The 27,252-nt window shown below is 36.6% G+C and overlaps 1 protein-coding gene across 1 annotated transcript in view; it reads left to right on the top strand.

The window, feature by feature from the left end:
* Positions 1 to 27,252, top strand: part of LOC136028733 (aldo-keto reductase family 1 member A1-like) — a 57,904-nt gene that overhangs the window by 5,072 nt on the left and 25,580 nt on the right. Inside the window, exon 2 of the mRNA XM_065706603.1 lies at positions 21,351 to 21,518. Within this exon, the coding sequence (XP_065562675.1) occupies positions 21,351 to 21,518 (168 nt within the window). The remainder of the gene's footprint in view (positions 1 to 21,350; positions 21,519 to 27,252) is intronic.

Genomic DNA, 27,252 nt, shown 5'->3' on the forward strand with positions numbered 1-27,252 from the left:
CCTTTCTTTCTCGAAAAAACCCGGCCTTTTCTGAACCCAGGATGTGGCTGGACCTCTGTATAACGCTTCTGAATTGGAATCCGATTCATTCTGTATATGCTCACTTTTCGTAAGTCTCCATAACATGGAATGCACCGTATGGGAAATCAGCACAGTCATTCCCTTATAAAGGTCTCTTCAAGCTGTCTAGGTTTTTTTGGTTCGGGCCATCTTGAGCCACGAAGACGGAAAAGGCCTAGCGCAAAATATTTTGGATTTGCTTAGACATTTGTTGTGGACCATTCTGCTTTTGGTGAAAAGGATTGTGATTAAATAAGCATTTCCATTGTCTTTTACAGACGCCGTCGACCTCTTCTCAGAAGAAAGAGAGTTGGCAGAGAGAAACGGATTATCCTCGAAAAACCATAGCTATTCTTGACACCAAAAAGCCTTTTTCTTTGGTTTTCTGTGCTTTTTTTATTTCAACATTTGATTGAGCACATTTGATATTTGTCTTGTCACTATTTGCAAAGAATTTGACATTTCTTTGTTTTTTGAAGAATAAATTAGCTTTGATAACTTCGAAGACCACACTGCCTTTCCATGACGAAAGTAAAACAGTTCAAAATAGGGATGATACCTTTTTATTGACAGTGAAATATAAAATTATTTAACTGGATATTTCGGACACATATACAGTGTTTATCATCAGCAGTAAAACTAAAAGACATGAATAAAAATAAACAAAATTTATACCTAATAAACTAATTACATATAGTTTATTGCTTTTATTTTTTTCAATGCAACATTGCAATTTTCTTACCAAGAGGTTTCTTTGTGCCCTAAATTATATGGACTTCCAAAGATACATAAGCCAAATCTGCCATTGCGACCAATTGTTGCGAGTAACAAGTCACCAACAAGTGCTCTGAGTAAGTGGCTAGTGTCATTGTATAAACCACTCATGTCTACACAAATTTCTTACATTAAGAATTCGTCAGAACTTGTAAAAAAAAACTAAAAGAAGTTGAGATTTCTGCAAATTCTATAATTTGAAGTTTCGACATAGTGTCAATGTATACGAGTATTGATGTAAAAGCCGCAGAAATTCTTCTTGAGAGAAAGATACTAAGAAATTTGGACTTAATTGGTGGTGAAACAGTTTTTGGAAGTCGGTGTAATTATGAATTTAGTTAGGTTGTGCAATATGTTCTCTTATTTTTTTCAATTCAGACAAGTTTTTTCGAACAAGTAAATGGTTTACCCATGGGGGCCCCTTTAAGTCCTTTATTAGCAAATTATTTTGTAGAAAATATTGAAACAATAGCGTTAGATTCATATTTTTTAAAACATAAATTTTTGGGAAGATATATGGATGACATAATTTCAGTATGGAATTATGGGGTGGAGGAATTAAAAAGTTTTTTAGAACATCTTAATTTTTGGGGAGGGGATTTAAAATTTACAATAGAATTGGAAGAGGATAATAAACTTCTTTTTCTGGACGCCCTTCTTTTAAAAAATGAAAATAGTTTGGATTTTAAGATTTACAGAAAACCTACTAACAGTAACAGATTTTTGTCGTTTTTCTCCAGTCATGCTCGCCAAGTAAAAAATGGTTTAGTCATATCTTTAATTGACCGCATTTTTAGAATTTGTTCTCCAAAATTCATTGAGGAGCAATTATTGTTGTTAAAAGAGATTTTAGTAAGTAACCATTATCCGGGTTGGTTAATTGACCAGACTTTTTCGAAAAGAAGGAAAAAATTTCTAGAATGTTCTGACGATATTCTGGAAACAACAGAAAAGAAAGATATTTCTTGTTCTCTACCATATGTTCCAGGTTTGAGTGAAAAACTTAAAAGAATTTTACAAAATAATGGTTTAAAGGTAGCTTTAAGAGGTAGTAATACTTTGGCTAGTTTTTTAAATTCTGGAAAGGATCGGACTTCCGTAGAGCAACAAAGTGGGGTTTATAAAATTCCATGTACTTGTGAAAGCTCTTATGTGGGACGTACTAACCAGAATTTAAAAACGAGATTGCTACAACATCATAATTCCATTTTATCGTCTTTAAAGCAAAATACCAAACCTGAAGATTTCACGTCGGCCCTCTCGGAGCATATTTTTAATTTTCCAAATCATTTTATTTTGTTTGAAAATATTTCTTTGATTTCTAGGGACCAAGGTTTAAAGCAAACTTTCAGGGAAACAATCGAAATTTAAAAAATTCTGTTCAAGAATAATTCCATAAACAGAGATACAGATGAATTTGGATTGAACTCAATTTATGATACTGAGGTCAAATAAAGTAAACATCGCCTCACCTAAGAGCTATGACCTCTGTCCACGTAATATGTCAGTTAATTCTAATGAACCGGAACCGAAAAGATCAAAGAGATTTGCCTCGGCTGTTGCATTGAAAAAAATAAGAGCAATAAACTATATGTAATCAGTTTATTAGGTATAAATTTTGTTTATTTTTATTCATGTCTTTTAGTTTTACTGCTGATGATGAACACTGTATATGTGTTCGAAATATCCAGTTAAATAATTTTATATTTAACTGTCAATAAAAAGGTATCATCCCTATTTGAACTGTTTTACTTTCGTAAATTAGCTTTATTTAAACAAAGACAAGTGATATTTGTCTTGTCATTATTTCTCTCCTTATCAAGTTTGATCTCTTAGTTAATTGATTTCATGAATACATTAATGTTGGATGAAATAACGCTGTTGTTGTGTATTTTTGCGAGAGCAGCGTTACCAAACTCGTTGGCGAAAGCCAGGTGAAAAGGATGTGAATCACGTTCCAATCCAAGCGCGTTTCAATCGCTTTTTGATATCAGTCTGCGGGAAATGGTCGACAAAATTTTGCAGAAGATCTGATATGCTACTAAAGGAAAAAAGGGAGCGAGGGCAATTAAGCTATGTTGGCAGCGACAGACACCGTGTCTGTGGTCTAACTGGCGCAAATCTTTTAAGCCATGTCTTCGTTATGAAGCTTTTCGGCCGAGACGGCTGGGGCTTCTCATAGTGAAGACAGGTTTTATCGCCGTTTTCGTTTTCTCGCCGTACGGAGTAGACATTTTGGCTGAAAACGAAAGAAACTAAACAACAAATTTTGTCATTCATCTTAGATGTAGTCCAATTTTTCTTTACGTTCCTGAACACTTCAAACGCAGCACAAATGATTCAGAATCTTCTACAGTTCCTGAAATTAGACTGCGCTTTCGAATTTTTGCCAAAAACGACAAAATGAAAACTGTGGTCTAAAAAGCGTCAAAGCCGGATCTGGTGCCGGAAAAGTCCATAATAAAAACAAGTCTTTGCTGAGTTGTCGGAAGATGAATAACTAGTACAACCGAAGGTTTGAGAGAACCCAAGAAATTGTACTAAATTATAGGCGATTTGAGGTTTTACATGGGATTTTACTTTTTTGAAGAACCGCTTTGTTTTTACTTGAAAAAAAGAACGTAAATCTTGCCCTGGAGTTTCAAAAAAACAATTTAAAGCCTTTTTTTGTCAACTTTTAAAGTACATTGGCTAATTTTCTAGGAGGACACTAAAAGTGTCCCTTTTTCGCTGACTTTGACACTTCAGTCCCAAAAATTTTTGGCAACCCTGCGTAGAAATGAGAGAAGAATCTTCAAACAATACGATTTAGGACATTTAAATTTGTTAAGGAGTTTGAGGAGGGAGAATGTAGTATTTGTACGTTTTAAGAAATCATTAACGTGGCAATCCCATTTTAAGTCGCTTGAGATGGTAATACCCATTAATTTCATACTGTTAAAAGACATTTCAGGGGGAATAGGACAGGAGAAAGAAGGAGGAATTTTTAGGAAACTAATTGTTACAACTGTCGACTTTAAGGGGTTGACTCTAATATCACTAGCAACAGCTTCATCTGATATTGATTCCAAGATGTCCATTGGGTTACTTTTTAGATTTTAAAACATGTTTCTAAGACAGTTAAATCGTCAAAAAATTCCCATCTATCAGGGAAATCGTCACCAAGACTGTTTATTATGGTAAAAATAAAATTGGGCCTAAGAGGGTTCCCTGGGGCACACCATTACAAATCGGGAGGGAATCAGAGTATATATTCAGGTATTTGACGACTTGCGTTCTATTAAAAAGGAAAGATGAAATTATTCTTGTTCAATAGGGGTCAACCAGGAAGTCATTGGTTAGTTTTTTTTTACTAATGTATTGTGGTTAATTGACTCAAAAGCTTGTTGTTAGTCAACTGCGACAACACTGAACCAAGTATTGGGTTTTTCAAGTTTATTACATGTAGTTTCCAAAAGGTGAACAAGATAGTGTGTGGTAAAAGTAGAGCGCAAATTTCCGAATTACCTTTGGTCAACATTAGGGATTATTTTATTTTCGACCAATCCGCTAAAAGGTTTTCTTATAACTTGGAAAAAAAGCAGAGTAAGAGTAATGGGGCGGACACCAGAAAAATCTTGTTTGCTGCCCTTCTTTTTTACGGGAGTAATAAAACCTAATTTCCAACAATCAGGGAACTTACTAGTAGAGGTAATTTCATTAAAAAGCACGGAAAAAGGTTCTGAAAGAATGTCTACAAAGGCTTTAATTAGTACAATTGGGATGTCTAGTGGACAGGTGCGGCACTTTTTAATGTTTTTAATTTTGCCTCAACATCTGACGGAAAAATAATAGGGGAATCGGGAGAGTGTAGATCATAAGCAGTATTAATAGAGGGGAGGGAGGCTTTGAACTATCGAGGAAAGAAATTTATTCAGATCATCGGCTGTAACAAGGGGTTCTTCTTGTAAATAGAAAACTATATTATTATTTGTTTTCCCACAATTTTTTTTATACTTGTATACCACTGTTTTTGCTTAGTACAAAACAAATCCCTGACTTTACATTTGTAATACGCAGAAGCGGGTTTACGTATTTCTTGTTTTATATGTTTACGCAGTGAGTTAAGCTTCAGGTGTTTTACCATTCTGAACAAGACTAATTTTTAGCCTAATTAGCTTTTTTAACTGACCAGTAATGTAAGGTTTGTCATTAGAACACGATTTTACTTTTTTGTCAGGGAAGGATTCTAAGCATTTGGCTTTAATCAAGTTTTGGAAATGAGACACTTTAACATTAATGTCATTATTCCCCCTAAGAACTGGCCAGTTTTAATTAGTAATCCAAGATCCAAACTCGAAATGGCGTTCATTGGAAATTGGACGATAAGAGAATTGAGTAACAGAAAATGTATGATTAAAGTTGGGAAGAGGCTTCATTAATAAACAAAATTGTAGCTTCCTCCTAAAGGGGGCAAGGAACAGATGAGCTATACAAAGTGTGCATATTTGTGCAAATCAGACCAAGGGTAGTATTTGCTTTGGCTGTTGGTATTTTTACTATTTGTTTTAAATTGAGGGAACTACAAAGGGAATTTAACTTTAGGTCATTGGCATTACCTACTAGGAAAATACCGGCGTTTGGGAATTTGCAGAGGACAAAGTCAGCACTGCTATGTAGTTTCTGGAAGAACCGCTGTCTTTGTGCAGCGTTTTGATTTGGGGAATAATAAAATCAGCAGAAAACAATCAAATTAAAAGGTTGAGGCAAAACTTTGGGTCTCACACTTACCCAAATGATCTAATCGTAATCTCAAAGGTTGGGAGTATGAATTAATTGAGGGAAGAGATAGTTACCTACAAATAATAATATTCCGCCTCCCTTTTCACCTAGGGGGTTGTCATGAGGACGATGTTTTATGAATGGGAGTAGTCATTCATTTATAGAAGGTCAAGGTTTTGAGCCTGGACCTCTGTTACAGCAATTACATCAATTTCGTGTAATTGGGGAGAGGGCGTCTAGTTCGGTCAATTTGTCAAAATTCAGGCTTTCGGCATTCGTAACAAGGAACTTAGGAAAAGTAAAACGGTTACTAAAGCCAACTGTTGTTTGTTTGCTAAGTGTAGTAGCCAGAAGGGTTTAAAAGGAACGTGGGTCTGGGGAAGGAGAGCACTCTTTTTCAACGGGGATATTGTTAGCTTGGCTGGACATTGTACTGGAATGGAGATGGATCTGTTAAACGGCTGTTACTTCGTAATTGCCATGGTGGGAATGGTGATTCATGTCCGTCAAGAAATTGCTGGTTTGCGGCAGAGTAGGCCGGGTTTACGGCAGTATACTGTAAGGGGGGAGGAAATAGGACTTCTGTATGCGGTGAGGGAGAGGAGGTAACAAAGGGTAAGGGAGGGGAGTTCGTAATCGGGAAGGGTTTATTAATTTTTGAGCTGTGTCCGATGAACGTCGATGAGAGATTTTGCTTGGGTGCGGTGCACTGAAAAAGGACGTCGGAAGGGAAATGAGTAGCTCATACAATTTTTATCTTTGGACAGGGACACTGGAACAGGGCCCAAGAGAGGAGACTCAACCTCAGCTACTGGTGATGCATGAGCAAAACTACAACATTTGTCAGTGCAAGCTAGAAGTGGACAAAAGTTCACATGGTCAAAACTGCACTTAACGAAACTACAACTACCTCAAATAAAATTACGACAAATATGCAAAAACTTGCACTGCTTACGAAATTTACAGCGATTATGATTATAGGCTACATATAACATATCACATTTACATATCACATTTTTTTTGCTGGAGCTTGGTTGAAGCACAAATGTATTTTGGATTATTAGCAGAAGAAGTAGTCTTAATATCCAGGTTGTTAACTTTGCTAATTTTGCTTGAAGCACGCAATGACGTAAATTTGCTGGGAGAACGATTGTGTCTAAAAGACAAAATCATATTTGCACATTTACGTACGTGAAACAAAGGGACTTTATTATTCGTCAGGTTATTTACTTCACTTTCTTCAAGACACTGATTAGTTTAAATATAATTGTTCAGAGGTGATACAAGGTCAGAGAGATTAGTCAATTCATTAATATTTGATGGATCTTCAGTACTTTTAACCTGAGAGATCCGGTCACTAATATTATTTTCTGGATTTTTGACCTCTACATGATTGGTGTAGGCCTAATTATTTTTCGGATTTGTCTTGCTGAGTAGAAGGAAAGGAGAGTTAAGAATATCAAGTTGGGGAGGATTATCATTACATTGTACTGTAGACAGGGGGTGAGAAACAATTATCGAGATTTGTTTTAAAGCCTCTTCTAGCTTGCTTTTTAGTTCCAACAATCCAAACTCTGGTTTGAAACGGTCAGGTTTCATAAAGGGAATTTTTGTTTGACATCCAGCATCTCTAACAAGAGGATTCTGACGCGTTGATTTATCCCTTGGGAGACTGGAGAAAGGTTTGGTCTGGACTGATACCTCACTTGAGCAGGGGTGCAAGCTACTAGGGGCAGTACAAAGAATAGAAGAAGGGCCAACAAAAGAGTAGTGTTGCCCTCTGTCTAACTGGATGCTTCCGGAGGGGAGAATGCATCTTGATGACGGAGGCATTGGGAAGATGGAATCTTCTTCTGTGACAGGAGGGGCAATGGCGATTCATTATTAAGTTCTTTGAGGATAGTAAGCATCCTAGCTCTTGAATTAGGAGAACGGGGTACAAGGGGAAGGTAGAACAGGTGAATTCGAACGATTTGCCTGTAAGATTGAAGTATTCTTTGAGGAACAATCAGAACACAATAAACCTCGAGTTGTTTACAGGCCGGATGCTAGATGAGAACTAAACTCATCTGGTGTTTTGGACCATAATTGTTGAAATGGTATCGTTTTATACTTCCAAGCTTTTCTACTTAATCCGTGACACCAAATTGTTTTTATTGTACCATATAACACATACATATGGTAGAATTAATAAAAATCACGTAGATATGAGCAATAGCTTTCAAATGATCCATTTAGCATCACTCTAAAAAGTTCTAGTAGCCCATTAGGCCCAGCTTTTTCACTTGAGATATGACGACAAAAGGGCCGTTTTAGTGCCATTTGGAACTTGCTGATTGTGTGATTTGTACGAAGAACATAGATATGAACAATGTCTTTTGTATGAGCTATAAAAAAAATCTGTCTACGGTGTTTTGGTAGCCTGCTAGCCCCACCCCTTGAGAAATGGCACACAAATTGCAGACGAACCGAAATGACAGTTACTAATCCTGAATTCAATGTCGGATGGCAATTTTGTCATTAGGCAGCTTTCTTCAACTCACATTTCTTAACTTTTAGCTAGCATGGGCTGTAGTTCGCTCTTTACTAGGTTGCAGCTACTGCTGAAACTATGATTCGTATTGAAGATTCTTACTCTGAAATAAGCGCTATAATATAAAAAGTATTACCTTTCTATTGGGTCCACGCATTTCCCCTTATAAAATTCCCCCACCCTGCGGAAAATTTTCTTTTCCCCAATATTCCCCCTGGCTACAACAGAAATTGAAGATTTTACTCTCCTGTTTAGTCAGAGGCAATGCTGTAGCGTTTGCCTATAGGAAAGAGCAAAAAGGGTTCAATGTGTTAATATATATTTTTTTTTTCTCAGAGGCACTTCATATGGAAGCTTGTATAAACTTCGGAGAGGGCTTATTCGATTGCAAATTAGAAGTTCTAGTGCCATCTTTAAGAGTCAAAATTGACCATGCCCAGGCGTAACTAAGATATAACGTGGGCTATCAGTCCAATAAACCCACGATTTTTCGCTGTAGATTTTTCGATTTTTCGTTGTATGTACTAATAATTGTAAATTGGTTGGAAGCCTCCCACTTTTCAGTTTTGTGGATTGTAATTAAAATTTTGGATAATGTTTGTGTATTTAGTAAAAACATTTTGATGAACAGTAGTTTTGTTGAATAAGTTCTTAATAATTATTTTACTAATGAAATTCGGGTGGATGGTGACGGGTATTATTGTTCATGTGAATGACAGTTCTGTGTGACTTGGCATTCTACGTAGAGCTATCACAGCCCACACAGTTACGGCCTTTAATGTTTAACTATATTGTATGTGACTATTTAAATACATTCATACATTTCATAGAAAAGAGGAATGTAGACCAAAAATATTCCCGGGACCAGGGTAAGATATCAATTTCTACCATCCCTTCCTTCCCAAAAATCATTTATATGAAGGTTTATTGAGAGTTAGAACATTTGGGGGGGGGGGGAAATGCACTATTTTAGGAACCTGTCCCTCGCCACTCCTTCATATAGCTGATGTGTTCTTACATATCACCTCATATTGTTTTAAAGAAATATGAGGCAAATCAGTTTAGTTAAATAAAGCTTTAAAATAAAAAGGTAAATACAAGAAAAATGTAAATGTCTACTACTTCCTCTGCAGCTGGAAGCTCCGCAAATACAAAATTCCGAATATGAGTGGATGAGAGCTTGAAACATCTACATTAAAAATTGAAACATCTACATGAAATATTATTTTTAAGAAATATGAGGCAAATCAGTTTAGTTAAATGAAGCTTGAAAATAAATACAAGAAAGAGGTAAATGCCCGTTACTTCCTCTGCAGCTGGAAGCTCCACAAATACAAAATTCCGAATATGAGTAGATGAGAGCTTGAAACATCTACATTAAAAATTGAAACATCTACATGAAATATTATTTTTAAGAAATACGAGGCAAATCAGTTAAGTTAAATGAAGCTTAGAAATAAATATAAGAAAGTGGTAAATGTCCTATACTTCCTCTGCAGCTGGAAGCTCCACAAATACAAAATTCCGAATATGATTAGATGAGAGCTTGAAACATCTGCATTAAGAATTGAAACATCTATATGAAATATTATTTTAAAGAAATATGAGGCAAATCAGTTAAGTTAAATGAAGCTTGAAAATAAATATAAGAAAGAGGTAAATGTCCTATACTTCCTCTGCAGGTGGAAGCTCCACAAATACAAAATTCTGAACATGAGCAGATGAGAGCTTGAAACACCTATAGTATGTTTCTCTGACTGTTTTGTAGTTAGGAAGTAGGCAGGTACCTCAAAGGGTGCATTTTAATGCGAAAACATCCCAACTCTCATTAAATCTTCAGGTAAATTTAGAATCAGATCTAAGAGAGACACGGGGGGAGAATAGAGGTAGAAATTGATTTATAATCCCCACTGCTGTATCCGAGACTTTTTTGGGGGGTATTTTTTCAAGGATTTTACAAAAAAGTTTTAAAACGTATCAAAAGTGTGTTTTATGCATTTCTATTGTGTTTTTACAAGCCGGACAAACAATTCTTGGGTGGGGGTCACACCCTTAAACCCTCCCCTGATTACGATCTCAAGAAACCTTCGTGATTCCCGGGAAGATTTCCGGTCTACGTTGTTATCATGACAGTAAAGATTAACATAAAACCCCAAAATTAGCAGAATTCGTTCCGTATCTCAGGCAAAACCTAAATGCTAAAAAAAATACCAAGAAAAAATACGATTTAGGTTAAAAGTGACATTTTGGTTTAACAAATATATATCCACTTGAGGTATGTTTTGTTGTATGTCATTAATTTACAGAATGTATCCCTTTTTTGCCCCTAATTTCTACAATGTTTCACATTTTTGCCCTTTTATGTCGTTGTGTTCAATTGTCAACCTCGGACATTTTCCCAGAACAGCTTCAAGGTTCCATCAACCATTCGTGGTTACAAACGGTAGCAAGGAGCGACCCGGCTCAATAGTAACCAAAACTCTAAGAAACAGAATTTTCATTCCAATAGTTACTACTACTACTACTACTAGTAACTCACTGCAGCACCAAGCCGCCTGAGGCCAACACAGCTACGCACGCTCCTCCTCCAACCTAATCTATTTAAAGCTTCCCTGTTTACACCCTCCCAGGAAGTTCCCATTTCCTTTAAATCTTTATTTATTACATCCTCCCAACCCAGACAAGGACGACCTGCTTTCCGTGTAGCCCCAGACGGTTGGCCCAAAAGGACAATCTTCGGTAATCTGTCATCCTTCATCCGTAGAACGTGGCCTAGCCATCTCAACCTTTCTTTCATTATAGCCCCAGAAAGCGGGATTGAACCACACTTTTCGTACAACCTACTGTTTGAAATACGGTCAGTCAGCCGGGTACCCAGAACAATCCGTAGGCAATTTCTCTGGAAAATATCTAGTAAATTTTCATCTGCTTTTCGGAGTGCCCATACTTCAGAGCCATATTTGACCACTGTCATCACTCTAGCTTCCAATATTCTAATCTTGGCATGTAGACTTATCTTTCTATTCTTCCAAACTTTTTTTAACTGTGAAAAAACACCCTAGGCCTTAGCTATTCTACTTTTAACATCTTCACTGCTCCCACCATCTTTACTAATAATACTACCAAGGTAACTGAAGCTCCCAACCTGATCATTCTTTTCGTTACCTAATGTCACCTGTTCGTCTTCACTTGTTCCTAGCCTGAGTGACTTAGTCTTCTTAACATTAATTTTCAAGCCTATTTTAGCACCCTGAACTTGTAAAACCTCTAAAAATTCATTCATTTTGCTCACACTTTCATCTAATATGCTTAAATCATCAGCATAATCTAAGTCCAGGAGCGTTCTTCCTCCCCATTTGATTCTATGGTCTCCAATTGCCTTTTCTCTGCTCCTTAAGATGAAGTCCATCAAAATGATCCATATAAAGGGGGATAGAACACAACCCTGCTTAACCCCTGATTTAATACAAAACCAGTTGCTAACCTCATTTCCTACCTTAACGGCAGCAGTATTATTCTCGTACATAGCGCAAATCACTTTAATGTATTTTTCAGGTATACCATATAACGACAAAACCTTTGTTAAGGCTGTTCTATCAACAGAATCGAAAGCTTGCTCATAATCGATAAAACTGAGGACCGAAGGTGTTTGACAACGAAGGGACTTCTCAATTATTAACCTAAGAGTGAAAACATGGTCGACACATCCTCTACCTTTTCTAAAACCGCATTGTTCTTCCCTTAAAACTTTGTCTACAGAATGTCTCAGTCTAAAAAGTATCATATTACTCAGTAATTTGCTACCTACAGAGACCAGACTAATGCCTTGATAATTACGACACTCACTCTTGTCACCTTTCTTATACAGTGGTTTAATTATGGTTTTCCTAAAATCATTGGGTACTTCCCCTTTTTCAAAAATCATGTTCATAATCTTCAGTAGCTTATTCCTAACCTCAGAGCCACCATATTTAGGAAACTCATTAATCATACTATCAGTACCTGGGGCCTTATTATTTTTTAATCCTTTTAGTACTGTCGCTAATTCTTCCTCACTAAACAAATCTTCCTTCAGATCCAAGGTATCACGAACTTTTTCGTTTTCATCTATATCTTTTCCTGCAACTGTATCTCGGTTTAGCACATTCTCAAAATGTTCCACCCATCTTTCTTTAACTTTTTCCTTATCACTAATTGTGGCCCCATTTCTATCTTTAACTGGGACTAGTCCGGATTGGCTACTCCCTTTCAATTTATTAACATGCCAGTATAATATTTTACTATTATGCCGTCTAGCCGCATCTTCCAGATCCTCAGCAATTTTATCCATCGCCTCCACTTCACATCTCCTTAGTTCATATTTTAATGCTTTCTCCACTTTCTTTACATTCCTTTTGTTTTCATACGACCGATCACTCAGATAATTCTTATACAAACCCCTTCTACTCTCTATTAAACCTAAAGCTTTTTCACTATTATTCCTAGTTGCAGTCTTAGCACTCTTCCCTAGGACACCATCAGCAACTTCACAAATTGTTTTTCTGAAATTATTCCATCCATCTTCCACATTGTAAAATTTTAAACTCTCAAGTTTAGTACTCAACTGTTCCTGGAATCTTTTTCTCAAATTTTCATCTTGAAGTCTACCAACATCATAACTTTCCGGGAGGGAGTTACCCTTCCGAAATTTCAGCTTTAAATTAACCTTAGACACTACTAGATGGTGATCTTTACTTTTAACATCAATAACGGCACTCCTATACACCCTAGTATCTTGTATTGATCCTGCTAGTCTTCTGTTTACAATAACATAATCAATAAGTTTTGCTGTCTTACCATCACGTAAATACCATGTCAACTTATGGGTCATTTTGTGACCAAACGCCGTATTGGTTATAACTAGGTTGTTATACCTACAAAATTGCAAAAGCCTATAGCCATTACTGTTTTATTTTCTTACACCAAATTTACCTAGGCTAGGATACCATCTATCCCTATTTCTACCTGGTACCCTGTCTATTTGCTCCTGTAACTGTAAGTAAAATTCATCTGAGTCACTAGTATCTCCATCAGTTGGTTCAATGGGGGCATATACTACTATAACTGATACCCTAAACTTTTTAGTCATAAAATGAGCAATTAGTATTCTATTATTAATACCTTCCCAGCCTAAATGAGACTTAGCAGCTTCCTTATTCATCATGAGCCCTACTCCCTGTCTATGTACCCCATCCTTCCTGCCTGAGTAAACAAATTCTATGTCACCTAATTTTATGCTTCCTATCCCTGGGATATGAGTTTCTGAAATTCCTAATAAATCCAGTTCAAACCGTCTGAATTCGTCAGTCAAAATGTCGATGCGATATTCATTTTTTAACGTCGTAACATTCCAAGTTCCAATTTTCATGTTCTTTAAATCTTTGAAATTATTTTGGCCTCAAGAAAAGCAGTGATCCTGGATACCAGTGCAGGATGGGGACCAACATATCTTCTCAAGTCTACACCGAAGCGCTTAAGCTGGCTTAGAACCGGACAGCAAGAAGTCCCTGGGACCTCCAGTAAGTTGGAGGCTTTGTGCAATCATGGGCCCATCTTGGTCACAACATGGTTTTCAGCACTTGGCGATGCTCTCCTATCAACAAGAGTCGAAATCCTGCACAGACAGTCCCAAGCCTATTACCTCCGACTCATTATATATTCATGCCTACAAATATTATGCTAATACGGGGAGGCAGCCCATAGTAGATAAATTAGCTAGGAAGAGGTTTTTCAGCCCGAAAACGCCCATCAAAACAAACCAAGCCCAGAAAAATATCCAATAATCAGAATCCCGTACGAGTGCTGTGTTGTTTACTAGGCTATAATTTCCTCGTGGAGCGCCACTCCTCAAGTGGGAAAAATTGACCCCAAGTTTCCCAGTCTTGCAGGTACCCCGAAAGGGCTGAGGCAGTCCTTTTACAGAGGCCGTTGTCCATAAATATGGATCTTACGCCCTGCCGCAGTTGTCCTCCTATAGAGAATCCTCCCACTATGGTGTTCTGCTTTACCATGCAATTTAACCCATTACTGGGAATAGGTTTGTAACTCACCTGACGTGTGAACACAGCACTGGGCCATGTTGAGTGTACATTTGAGGGGTCTTCTTCCTCCTACACCTGTAATTATGACCCCCAGGGGAGGGTTTCCCAGTTTCTATTATGGACCCCACTGGGACAAGGTGCTACTTGGTCTAAGCCTCCAATTGAGCTACTCTACCTATCTGTAGGGCATTCCCCTATCTGTTGTCATCTACCAAAACCTAGCATGATTATCTAATAATTAACTAACTAATGCAACTAATAAATAGTTGCAGTAAATTGCAACTTTACTTTAATTTAGACTATAAAGTAAAGGACAAAAATAACACATACAAGCTTTGTTGTCCTCTGCTAAAACCTAGCATGCAAACTAATAATTAATTAAATATTGCAGCTAATTAATATTGTAATAAAGTACAATTTTCCTTTTAATTTATACCATAAAATAAAGAAAACACAAAAAAGCTCTATTGTCCTCTTCCACAACCTAGCATGTTAACTAATAAATAACCCATTTGGCCTGATTGCAACACCTCACAAGCCACACCTTATAGAAAACACCTTTAAGAATTTAAATTAAGAAGGAAACTAATTAGAAACCCTGCTAGTACTGCAAAAGTAGACCTAAGTAGCCAATTTAGCCTGTTTGAAACATCTCACAAGCCAACACCCTATAGAAAACGCCTTTGAGAATTTAAATAAATACGAAAACTTATTAGAAACTCTGCTGGTACTGCAAAAGTAGACCTAAGCAGCCAATTTAGCCAGTTTTAAACATCTCACAAGCCAGAACCCTATTGAAAACACCTTTGAGAATTTAAATGAATAAGAAGACTTATTAAAAACTCTGCTAATACTGCAAAAGTAGACCTAAGTAGCCAATTTAGCAATAACTATGCCTCTGGAGATAATTTGACCATCTACAGCCCCTGGGGAAAGGTCTTCAAGTTATAAATCTATAACGTTAATAAGTTATAAGGTCTTTAAGTCTTTAAGTTATTGTTTACGTATAGTATTTATTATTGGGAAATATGCATACGTTTTTCGAGGGGGGCAAATTTTCGGTTGGGGGATTTTCCAGGGGGAAAATATTCAGTGGGGAGCAAAGTTTTTAGGGGGTGAGTTTTTTAAAGAAAATTTTACACTGGGGGAATTTGCCAGAATTCCTATACGAAACTCTTCCCATGTCTTGCTTTCCCTTTGCCAACCAAGTTTGACGTATGGAGATGTTAAGAGCAATTCTCTAGCATAAATTTTCACCAGGATTGAATTGCCTAGAGCAGTGGCTCTCAAACCTATTTAGACTCTGTACCCCTTTTTACCCAACAATTTTAGGTATCCCTACTAGCTAAGCTAAATAAAATTACCAGTCCTAAAGCTAAAGGGTTGTTTAATTTTTTTTGTAAGCTGACCACACACACCTTAAAAAATTTTGCGTACCCCGAAGGGTACACGTACCACGGTTTGAGAACCACTGGTCTAGAGAGTATATCCGTGGAGAGGAGGGATTTTTCCGTGGAAATAGAGCCAGATTTCCTGGCATTATTAAGAATAATGATCAGAAATTAAATAAACAAACAAGTTTTTTGAACAAAAATTAAGGAGCTTATTAAAAACTTAAAACGAACAGAAATTATTAGGCATATAGGGGGGTTTGCTCCTCCTTAACACCTCACCTCTCGCGTTAAAGTTTGAATTTTGTCAAAATTCTTTAAGAATAACTCGTAGAAAATAGGGGGAAACAACCCCTAAAAGACATAGAATCGTAATGAAAACAACACCACCAGATTCAGCGTATCAGAGAACCCTACTGTAGAAGTTTCAAGCTCCTATATACGAAAATGTGAAATTTTGTTTTTTTTTTTTTTTTTTTTTTGCCAGAAGGACAGATCACGGATGCGTTTTTTTTTTTTTATGGGTGATCTCATCGACCCAGTTGTCCTAGAATGTCGCAAGGGGGCTCATTCTAACAGAAATTAAAAGAAGTGACCGAAAAAATTGGAGGGCACCTAGTCCCAGCTTAACGCAAATTTTTCCCCAAATTTGCCGGATCAAATTTTTGAGGTAGCCATTCTGTTCAGCTTAATCGAAAACCTAATAACTATATCTTTGGGGACGACTTAATCTCTCACAGTCCCGGGGGGAGGGGCTACAAGTTGCAGACTTCGACCATTGTTTACATATAGTAATGGTTATTATGAAGCGTATAGACGTTTTCAGAGGGACTTTTTTGCGTTGGGGCGGGGGGGGTTATGTGGGGGGGGGGGGTTATGTGGGAGGATCTTTTCATGGAGGGATATATCACGAGGGAAAGTAATTTCCATGAAGGAGGTGCAGGATTTTCTTGCATTATCTAAAAAAAAAAAATGAGAAAATACATACATTTTTTTCAACTGGAAGTAATGAGCAGCATTAAAACTTAAAACGAACATAAAATATTCCGTCTATAAGGGGGTTCGTCTCCTCCACAATACCTTGCTCTTTACGCTGAAGTATTTCTTAGTAATTTCAACTATTTAGTCTACGGCATTTGTGATTTGGGGGTCATTCTTTAAGATTTGGGACAAAATGCAAGCTTTAGTGTAAAGAGCGAGGTATTGACGAAATTTAAGTTTCGTTTTATTTACTCATGTGCGGTGAGCCAAAATCAAAACATGCACTAATTAAAAAAACGTTCAGAAATTAAATATAAAAAGACAATTTTTTTAACTGCAAGCAAGGAGCAACATTAAAACTTAAAACGAACAGAAATTATTCCGTATATGAATGGGGTTGTCCCCTCCTCAATACACCTCTCTTTACGCTAAAGTTTTTTTATTGTTTCAAAAAGTAGAGTTGTGAAAAAGAGCCAAAATTTCGCGTAAAGAGTGAGGCGTTGAGGAGGGGACAACCCCTTTCATATACGGAATAATTTCTGTTCGTTTTAAGTTTTAACGTCGCTCCTTACTTGGAATACAATAAGAAGCCACTATGTCTAATACTCGCTTCAAATGTAACTAAAAAAAAAAAAAAAAAAAAAATAGATTTAGGGTCCACCTAGTATGAAAAAAAAACTTCAAAAACTAAATCAAAACCTACAATATGCATACAGGTTGTCAAAAGGTATATATTAGGAAGGACTTAGGGTATTAAGTTGGAAGTTTCAGGGAATGATGAGAGGGATGATTAATTGACTAAAAGGCAATATGTCTATATTACTGCTGCTACTATTACAGCTACTTATACAACAATTTCTACTTCTAATGTGACTACTGCTAAGTTTAAGGGTATTAAGGTGAAAATTTTCGGAAGTGTTTAGGGGGAAGTTGAACTAAATCAAAACGCACATTTTTATTCAGGTTGTCAAAAGAGCACGTCAGAAAAATCTTTGGAACGGCTTAGAGTATTACGTTGAAAGTTTCAAGGAATGATGAGGGAGGTGTTCAGACCAAAAGGCAATATTGGCATGCAAATACTGCTAATTCTAGTTCTATTGCTACCGCTACTGCTACTACCACTATTACTACTATGAGTACTACCAAGGCTAAGGGTATTATGGCTATCGAACATAAAAGCCCCTAACCTCTCCTAGGCACTCCACTCTTAAGCTAAAGTCTTATAGGGTTTCAAAAGTATTGTTTATTCAAATACAGTGGCCTTGTGTTTTAGTGGTCGTTCTTAAAGACTTTGACGGTAAGTCCTGCTTTAATGTAAAGTCTGGGAAGGGGGTTAAGGAAAGGTTAGCCTCCCTCACATACGGAATGATTTATGTTATTTTAAAGGCGTAGTGTCATCCTTTGCTTTCACTTGAAAGACCTGTTTTTTTGTTTTTTTTTTAAGACCGTATTTAATGCTATTAATTAATAGATATTTCAAGTTATCTTTCGGTCTTTGATCCAAGGAACCCTTTTCAATCAATAAGAAAGATTGTGTATGAAAAAATTTGAAATTTTTTTTCGTTTTTGAAGCCCTGTTTGAAGTAGTATTTTACTACTATAGAGATATATTTATATGACTTGTAATTTACATTCCATGTTTAAAAAAAAAGGAGAGTCTAACGTAATATTTTTTACCGTTATTTGTGTTGAAGGGGAAATTATGAATGAATGAATGTATTTTAAACCCATCAATAACACAAAGCCATGGCGATGGAGTATCAAAAAAAGAAAAGAAAAAGAAAGACACATTCAAAAATAGGAACAAATATATACAAAATAAAAACACGAATAAACAAGACTTTTCAAAAAAGAAAACTTCTCCAAGGGTGGCGAACTTCTTTTGAGGACAATTTTACATATAAACCATCCAGCTGTACGATCGGGTCGAGAACCCCGTAATTTTGTTTCACTAGCCTACGGTGTTACGGGACCACATCAGAACACTCAGAAGAAACTTCGCATAAGGAAAAAATGGCTTTCTAATCTGGTTCTTATCACTTTCATTCAGAATAACTGTGGACGAAGTTAATTACAAAACTTGGGAAAGAACAACAGCCTTATACATTTTTGCGAGGAGCGTGACAGTACTAAAGAAGCATAAGCAGCCCGGATTTTCTTTTCAGTTCTAGCCACCAATAACTTTCTTGTTGAAGATATTGAATCTCCAATAGGTAGACCTAGGTAAATAAGCTCTTGAAACGGGGCAACGGATGCTCCACCAAGATTCACTGAAGTTGAAGACGGGCTCAGACGGGCAACAATGCAGAAGAACTTGGGATTTCCCTGCGTTAAGGTTCAAACCAATATTTCTAAATTCACTTGGAATAACATTAAAGCTCTCCAATAGACTAGACACTGACCGACTCAAGTTTAGCAAGTCATCTGCATAACATAATACTGACGCGGTAGTTGCTTTTACAACACGCGAAATCGGTATGCAATCCTGAGCTGGCAGTATAGCATTATTATACATCATCGGTGACGTAATTGCGCCCTATTTAATACCTTTATACACAGGGATATCAACCGGGACAATTGACCCCTCAATTTTCAGGCCCACCTTTAGGTGGCGATACGTAAAAAACAGCAGACCAACAGAATCGATTGCAACCCCATGCCTAAACAGCTCCAACATCGCCTGCGAATGAATCAATGAAACAAATGCATTAGTAATATCATACGCACTAACAACCAAAATTTCTCCTTTCCCAACAGAATCTACCAATACTGAACAAAGGGATCTTAGAGCCCTCGCTGAAAACCGAACTGGAAGGGGAGCATCTTACAAATCCTCTGAACATTATGAATAATCAACAGGTCAAAAACTTTTGATAATACTCTCGACACCGTAATAGGACGATACAAATTACAACTAAAACTTGATTTACCATTTTTTAAAATTGGTGTAATTACCCCAATACAAAGATTATCAGGCACAACCCCCGAAAAAAATATCGTCTGAAATAACAAAGCTACATGCTCAAATAACAAGGCACTACCCAATTCCGAACGTCGCGCACAAAGCCCGTCGCATCCAGACGATGTTTTTTTCTTCAGTTTTCTTACTATATCTTTGACCATATAAGACGAGACAAAAGCCCTGCCCGTATTCGGCTTTGTCTGTATAATACTTTCAATCTCTTTGTGAAGTTCAACTTGAGCGTTATTATTAGGGCACTTTAATTTCTCAGAAAAATGACTAACCCACTCAGATACAGGAATAACTCCAGAACTCGGAACACCAAAAGGACTAGGACGTAGTTTCCATATCAAATCGGGATTTTCAGTGATTTTTTAGCACTATTAATTTTCACCTCTGCCATGTGCAGACTTGGTTCACGGTTGAATTTGCGCTTGCAGAATATACGAACCAAATTCACAGCACCGGATCTCGGCCTGCCACACTCGTTCCAGATTCTCGACCAAAACTTCGAGTCAGAGCATGCTTTTTGAAGTAAGGGGTTTGAAGACCAACCGATTTTTTCGGTTCTTACTCTAATATTCTTAACAGCCACTGCCACGGACTCTGCACATTTCAAAGCATGAATAATCTCTACTCAATAGATATTTAATTGAAGAAGGGTCTCTGGCTCGCTACAACTTGAATTTACCTGGAGGAGGTGAAATGGTACTCTGATCTTATCAAGGATTTCGTCACTAACTCGCTGAAACAGCGAGGGATCTGTTCTTTCCCACATTTTTCGGTTTCGCCATTTATGATCACGATGAACATTGAGACACTGGATAAGAACAGCTGCGAAAATGGGCAAGTGGTCGCTGTAAAAATCTTCCAAACCTTGTCCATACTATCACTAGCAACAAGTTTGAGGGATTGTGATTTTCCAAATAGACTCCTAACTTGTTTACTCTGCCTTTTTTAGGGGGGGGGGGCGTGAATTGTATCCTGGGTTTCCCCGAAAAAAAATGTTTGATGAACCCATGAACATTTTTTTTTAATCAAAATCTTGGATAAGATCCTGACTGGGACATTTTCTTTTCAGGTGTAATGAATTTCTTAATTTAAGGGGAAATGCACAAGATATAGGCCTATTTAAACAAAAATCTTTCAATAAATACAATCAAAAATCCCCATAAAGGCCCATTGGCCTATAAAGGAGGTAGGTCATGGAAAGAAAAAACAATAAACTATTAAACATTAAAATATATACTATTTGAAATATTCACTCGTACAAGAGATTTATTCAATAATAGTAAGGAAGAGTTGCCACTGGGGGTTCTTAAATCAACCTCTCCTAGACGCGTAATGACAACGAATAAACTCGTTTTAAGAGATCTACAGGCCAGTATATAAGAAGTGTTTCTTTGATATTAACTGTCTCTTTTGTTTTTTATACGGCTTTCTGTTTTGTATACATATAAATTCATCAAATTGATCAGAAATTCGTCGTATTTTTTGAAAGATACGATTTTTGGTATTATTGTGGGAAAAATGAAAAATATACCCTCCCCCTAGGTTTTAAAAAACACATTGGTGTATCTTCAATTAATAAAAAGTGAAAAAACCTTGGTTTTAATGCCCTACAAAATGTATCTTTGTCCTACATTCTGGTGAACTGGCGCTCCTGCTTACCCCAAAAGGTTCGACGACTTTGCTGGAAGAAAGATTTTTTTTAAGTATTTTGCTCTGTTGTATATTTCGTGTTGTTCGACGTACCGCCTTTTGATTTACCATTTTCGTATAATCCTCGTGACTGATTTACCGTTTAGGCCGAACCATCGGAGATAAAAACAGCAATCGATACAGCACTAGAGGTTGGCTACCGGCACATAGATACAGCATTTTCATATATGAATGAAGAGGCAATTGGAGATACACTTCAAGAATGGTTCAACTCAAAGAAACTCAAAAGGGGAGACCTTTTTATAACCACTAAGGTATGTTCAAATCACAAGACAAAGAGAAAAATGATTTACTATAATTTCGTGTTAAAAATGTGCTTTAATGTTGTTGGTTTTAAGTCTGTGGCGTATTTTAGCAGGCCAATCGCAAAGGGAAGGGAATGTCCCTCCTTTTTAAACCTGATCAGTTCATTTGTTCGTCTGTGTGAAATTTTAAGTCAATAGAAAAATGAAAAGCTTTCAGTCACAATATATTTCACAGGTAGTTCCTCAGTTTCTTTTTGGCAATAACGAATATATTTGTGCTCCTGCAAATAGGAAAAGGAGCAGACGCGTTCGTTACCCTCTCAGCATGTAACATGAAATTTTCTTATAAAAGTGCATATATTACGGTTGCCGTTTAGATTCCCACTTTTTTTCCAAATCATCTTAGAAATTAAACGGCTTATGTGTTATATGAAACTTCGATAAGTTTGTTGAATTTATTCAGTTGTAAAAAAAATTAGGCTAGTGGTAATTATTATTATTATTATATTTATTACCCATAAACATAAAAAAGTATAAACAGTGGAGTACAGAGAAAAAATTAGTAAACAAGCAAAAGTAGAAGTATACGTAACTCAACAATAGCAAGCACAGCAAAGCTAATATAACAATGAAAAACAGCATAATAAAATAGAATAATAGTTCAGTAGAACATGCGAAGTAAAGCTGCATGGATAATTAGAAATATTTACTATCGTAGTATAAACCGCCACTCATGTTTTGCATTCATCATCATCATCATTTATTTTTACCCACAAAGATAACGATAACAAAGATAACGAATAACACAAAGTTAACAAAGGGGGATAGTCAATAGGCATGGGCCATTAAATAGTAAATTGAATATCCTCCTTCCACTTCCCAAGACTCTCCCGCCTGTCATGGGAGACAAAATCTTGCAGTTGAACTACGCACTATTCCAATAGCCCCATGCATCACGTCATTCGGTTGCATGTAACTTTAAAAATGACGTGATGAATGGAGAAAAGAAAAAGGAAACGAAATTAACAAAAAACCGAAAACTAAAAACTAATTCTGCCTCTGGGAGAAAAAAAAATGAAAAAGAGGGTCATAATGGCACAATCTAGTCAACGTCCTTTGACACATAACTTTATTAAGATCCTTAATTTGTGAAGGCACATCTAAAAGCTGAAATCGTTTAACTATATCCCTGTTACAAAACCACCGTTAAAAACCCAACCAAAACTCAACCAAAACCGTATCAAAGGGGACAGCGTAATGTTTTTGTCTGAACCGTAACGTAACAAGAATACGTATAAACCAACTTTTTATGCGTTTTTTATTGTACCTCACCCCCTCGAACAAAAATCCTGGATGCGCATCTGATCCAAACCCTCCAAGATAATGAATTATTTGTATGAACAGCACCTCAACGCCATCTACACTGTGTTTTCTTTAAGTTTAGTACAAGTAAAATAAGCGTTAATAAGCATTTAATGATGACGCCCAGATGCACTTTTGACCATGCAAAAACAAGCTTGACAAAACTTCACTATAATGCCGTTGATTTTTACACTTTCTTCCCCACCTTCTTTTTTTAATGATATGTAGGTCTAAGGAACAAAATAACACACAAACTAAAAAATAAAATAAAATAACCAACCCCTAAAAGAGAAAAACAAAAGCAAACTAGAATGAATCGGTTTCCATGATCAACCAAAAATATTGTCTAACATTTTTGTTGATTTCAAATATAAAGGCGGTCACATTTTAACAATTCTTTGTTAATATACATTACTAGCAACTGCTTGTTATCACATTCTTTCTGTTAATAAATAACCCCATAGACGAATTCGAAAAAAAAAAACAACCAAAATAAACCCGAATAAAAAAAAACATATTAGGTATTAAACACTTTCCATTTTCGTGGAATAATAAATAACGGTGGTTTTATTATGGAATAATAAATAAAGCAAAAAGTTACAACATTTAAAATACGCTGCTCGAATTGTTGAAAGATGCTTTTTCCTAAATAAATGCGAGGTACCGGACAGAAAAAAAAATGCTGGCGAAGCAAAAATTTCGATTATATCTACATTTGTTGGGAGATATATTACCATGAGCAATACGAATATTTTTAATAGCACTTTTGACTAAATGTAAACATGTAGAAGATAATGAACTTCCAAGAGAGATACCAAACCACTTTACTTGTGAAGAACATGGAAGAGAAATATTTTCAATAACTAATGCACCTACAATGTATTCACCATTAAAACATATAAACTCACCCTTTTGAAGGTTATTAGAAAGTCCAGCAGACTCAAGAGATGATTTTAAATCAGTATTAAACTTTTACGACTCCGGCTTAATAGAAGGACATCATCAGCGTATGCAATATGCAATAACCATGTATCACCGTAAAATACAGAAAGTGGTAATAAGCGCAAGCTAAATGCTAGAACACATTTAAAAGCACTAGGGGACAAAACAGCGCCTTGGCGACCCCCTTTTCGTGCATTAATTTCTGCAGAAAGCTCTCCCTTACATTTTAATCGAATTTTAGCTCCAGAATACCAATACGATAGAATCGCTAAGAGCGACTTACCAACCCCAGAAGAAGCCAGACAGTAAAGGACATTTGAATGTACATCATTATCAAAAGCACCCGATATCAACCGTAACACAATAAAGAGGACTCTTAGACTTTATAGCATGTTTCATAAGACGGGTAAGAATATGATGAGTCTGGGAGTAGCTGAAAGCTTTGCGGAACCCAAAAATCACACAACTAATTAATTTCAGGTATTAATAAATGCTGAATTAATTTACTTAAAAAACAAGAAACACTTATGGGCCGATAATTACTACAATTTTCAAGGTCTTTTCCCCCCTTCGGAATAGAAGTGACAAAACCAACTAAAAAACTATCTGGAACTATTGAATGGGCAAGGCATGATTGGAATAGTAATTGTAAATGGAAAATAATAACAGGGCAATCAAAAGAAAAGTTACGAAAACAAATACCATTGCTATCCATAGTTGGAGAGCGTTTAACTTTTTAAGTGCAGACCGAATATCACCTAAAGACAGAGGTAAAATTTCAGATTGTCGAATATGGTAAGGTAGAAACGGTCTTAAGTTTTCCGAAAAAACTGCCTGTAATTTAATATTCATAGCGCTAAACAAAGAGACATAATGACTAGAAAAATCATGTAAACTCAAATTATAAGTAACATCAGGAGAACACTTTTCGCTATTAATTACTTTTCTCCATTAACCTTTATCCCGAGGACTGTCCCACGCATTTAAATGAGCACCGTAACCAGGACGATCGCATGCAATCCACATGAGTAGCCAGAATTTCGCTTTGGATTTGGCACGATTCGCTTCAGGAAAGATGTTACAAAGAGGCCTCTTAGCACCGGATCGAATCCGCTCCACTGGAACTGCAGTATTCTCGGCAGCAATAAAGTAGGCAACAATCTGGTAATAGTACGAGTTAAGATCGAGGCGATCTGAATTCGTAAGGACAGAAGTTTGCAGTAAATTATATGGCACTTTAATAGTATATGGTATTGCAGTTAAAGTCGCAACGAACAGAGTGCTACTGGCACGTTTCATAATTATAGAATCACTTAGATTTTGAAGGAGGGGATGTACTATTCATTGGAAATACCAAGGAGCACTTTAGAATCAGATGATTATCGTCAGTTTTTTCATCATTAACGTCAACAACGGAACCGATCAAGGAAGCACTAGATGAAACCACGTGATCCAATTTATATTTGGATCCACCTTTATTTTTAGTATACCTGAAAGCCTGGATTTTTACTGCCATTGGGAAGCTATTGGGAAGCGAATCTAACAGAAGGGTTGATCTGCCTGAATCCTGATACAAATCAAGGTTCAAGTCACCGGCCAGAAGCCAACTCAGATTCTTGGATCCTAGATTTTCTTAGAGTGACTTAAGACTGGAGCAGCACTTGGCAAATGTAGATAGAGAAGCAATATTGCGGTGATCACAGGGAAGATAAATTTTCATAAAGGCAATATTATTGCTTTGAATAACCAGGATGTTATAATTTGAATGAATAACATAATGTTTAGATGCACTGAGGAAAATCCAAGACACCCAAGACGAAATCCCGAGTTAGGAGGACTATCGACGGCAGCCTGATCCAAAAAGTCAAGCTGAAAGGCACGAAGATCCAATTTGAGTAGCCTCAAAAAGTTGTGGGATTGCTGCTTTAAGATGGACAGAAGTAGTGCCATTAGGAACATTTCTCACTGTACCAAACGATTTTCGATCTATGACTTTAGAACTAGCGTTCGTCAAGTTGGACATGGCTGATGCGGCAACAGATATTACAGAAGTTTATCACGAGTGACCACGATTTTTATATTCCTAATTCTGATATATAGATTTCTCCTGGTGTTTGGCAGCTAGCTCTATGATTCCAAATTTCGCAAATAAGGGGCCCGGGGTCGATTCTCGCTTCCGCATGGTTGGGCGACAAGGTTGCTGCCAGTCTTAAAAAAATGACCCAATAACTCAAAGGTCGATTCGAACATTATACGCCATTAATGGCTCCTGAGGATTTTATCTTTGGTAACTAGTTTACAATAAGTATAACCGCACAATAACTTAGTAACTAGTTACAATAAGTATAAGTTTATAAGTACAACTGGAAAAATTAACGTTTTACTATCTAGAATATATTCGAAAAAATTACAACACCGTGTGTAGAGATGACCTTGTGCCTGTCTACACCGAAAAAAAAAAATTAACCTGTAAGTCCTGGAAAAAGTTAAACTAGGCTGCAAAAAAGTCTAAGAATCGCAAGAAACGAGCTTTGATTCATGTACCCTTACTTTTTCCTTTTTTGTGACTTTGGTTACGTTATTTCATTTAAGAGCTGTTGAAGGAAGTACGTTCTTAATCGTTTTTGTTCTAGTATTTGCGGTATTTTTTCCAGAAGACGGCTGCCACTTCTGTAACCAAAGTATTTGCTTAGATCGCATTTAAATTACTGTCTTCAGAAAATGCCTCCTTAACTTATCATATTTTGAATGAGAACATTTTAAATCATATGAAGTGTTTCCAATTCTCTTTTTTCAAAATCTCATCAGTTGGTTTTAAAACCCCTTTTTGTCGAACAAAAAACTCTCAAGAAGTTCCCGCCCTGTAAATGGCATTTAAGACGCCGTTATATGACGTGCCGTTAGATGGAAGCTATTTTTTCATGCAGACTAAATAATACTTTCTGTTGGAGTAAAATGCAGTTCATAGATTCATTAAAATTAAACATCTTCTGCTAAATCTTCAGAGCCGCATGAGCCTATCACATATTTATTTAAGACTTTAGGCTACGGAGCTTAAGTATGTAAAATGGTCTGTAATTGGTCAGCTAAAAATAATCCGTCGATTAGACAACGGTTTGAAATACTCACGCATCTTAGGTAAATCATGATGATAGGCCAATTAGCCGACTTGAAACCACCATTATCTGATTTTATAAAAGAAGTTTTATTTCAAATGAAAGTAATCAGTGACGTTAAAACTTAAAAAAGTGAAAAACAGGGATATCCTATAAACGAGGGGGTCTGGTGCCTCTAAACCCCTCTGTCTTTGTACTAAACTGTTACTTTTGCTTTTCCTTTACTGTCATTATCATTAATACCAATAATATGTTGATACCTTAGCGTAAAGCGCTGCAACCAAGGATGTACCCAGAGAGGGTAGGGGTTTGACCCCCTCCTC

This window comes from Artemia franciscana, chromosome 7 (genome assembly GCF_032884065.1).
Source record: "Artemia franciscana chromosome 7, ASM3288406v1, whole genome shotgun sequence".
Taxonomy (NCBI): Eukaryota; Metazoa; Arthropoda; class Branchiopoda; order Anostraca; family Artemiidae; genus Artemia; species Artemia franciscana.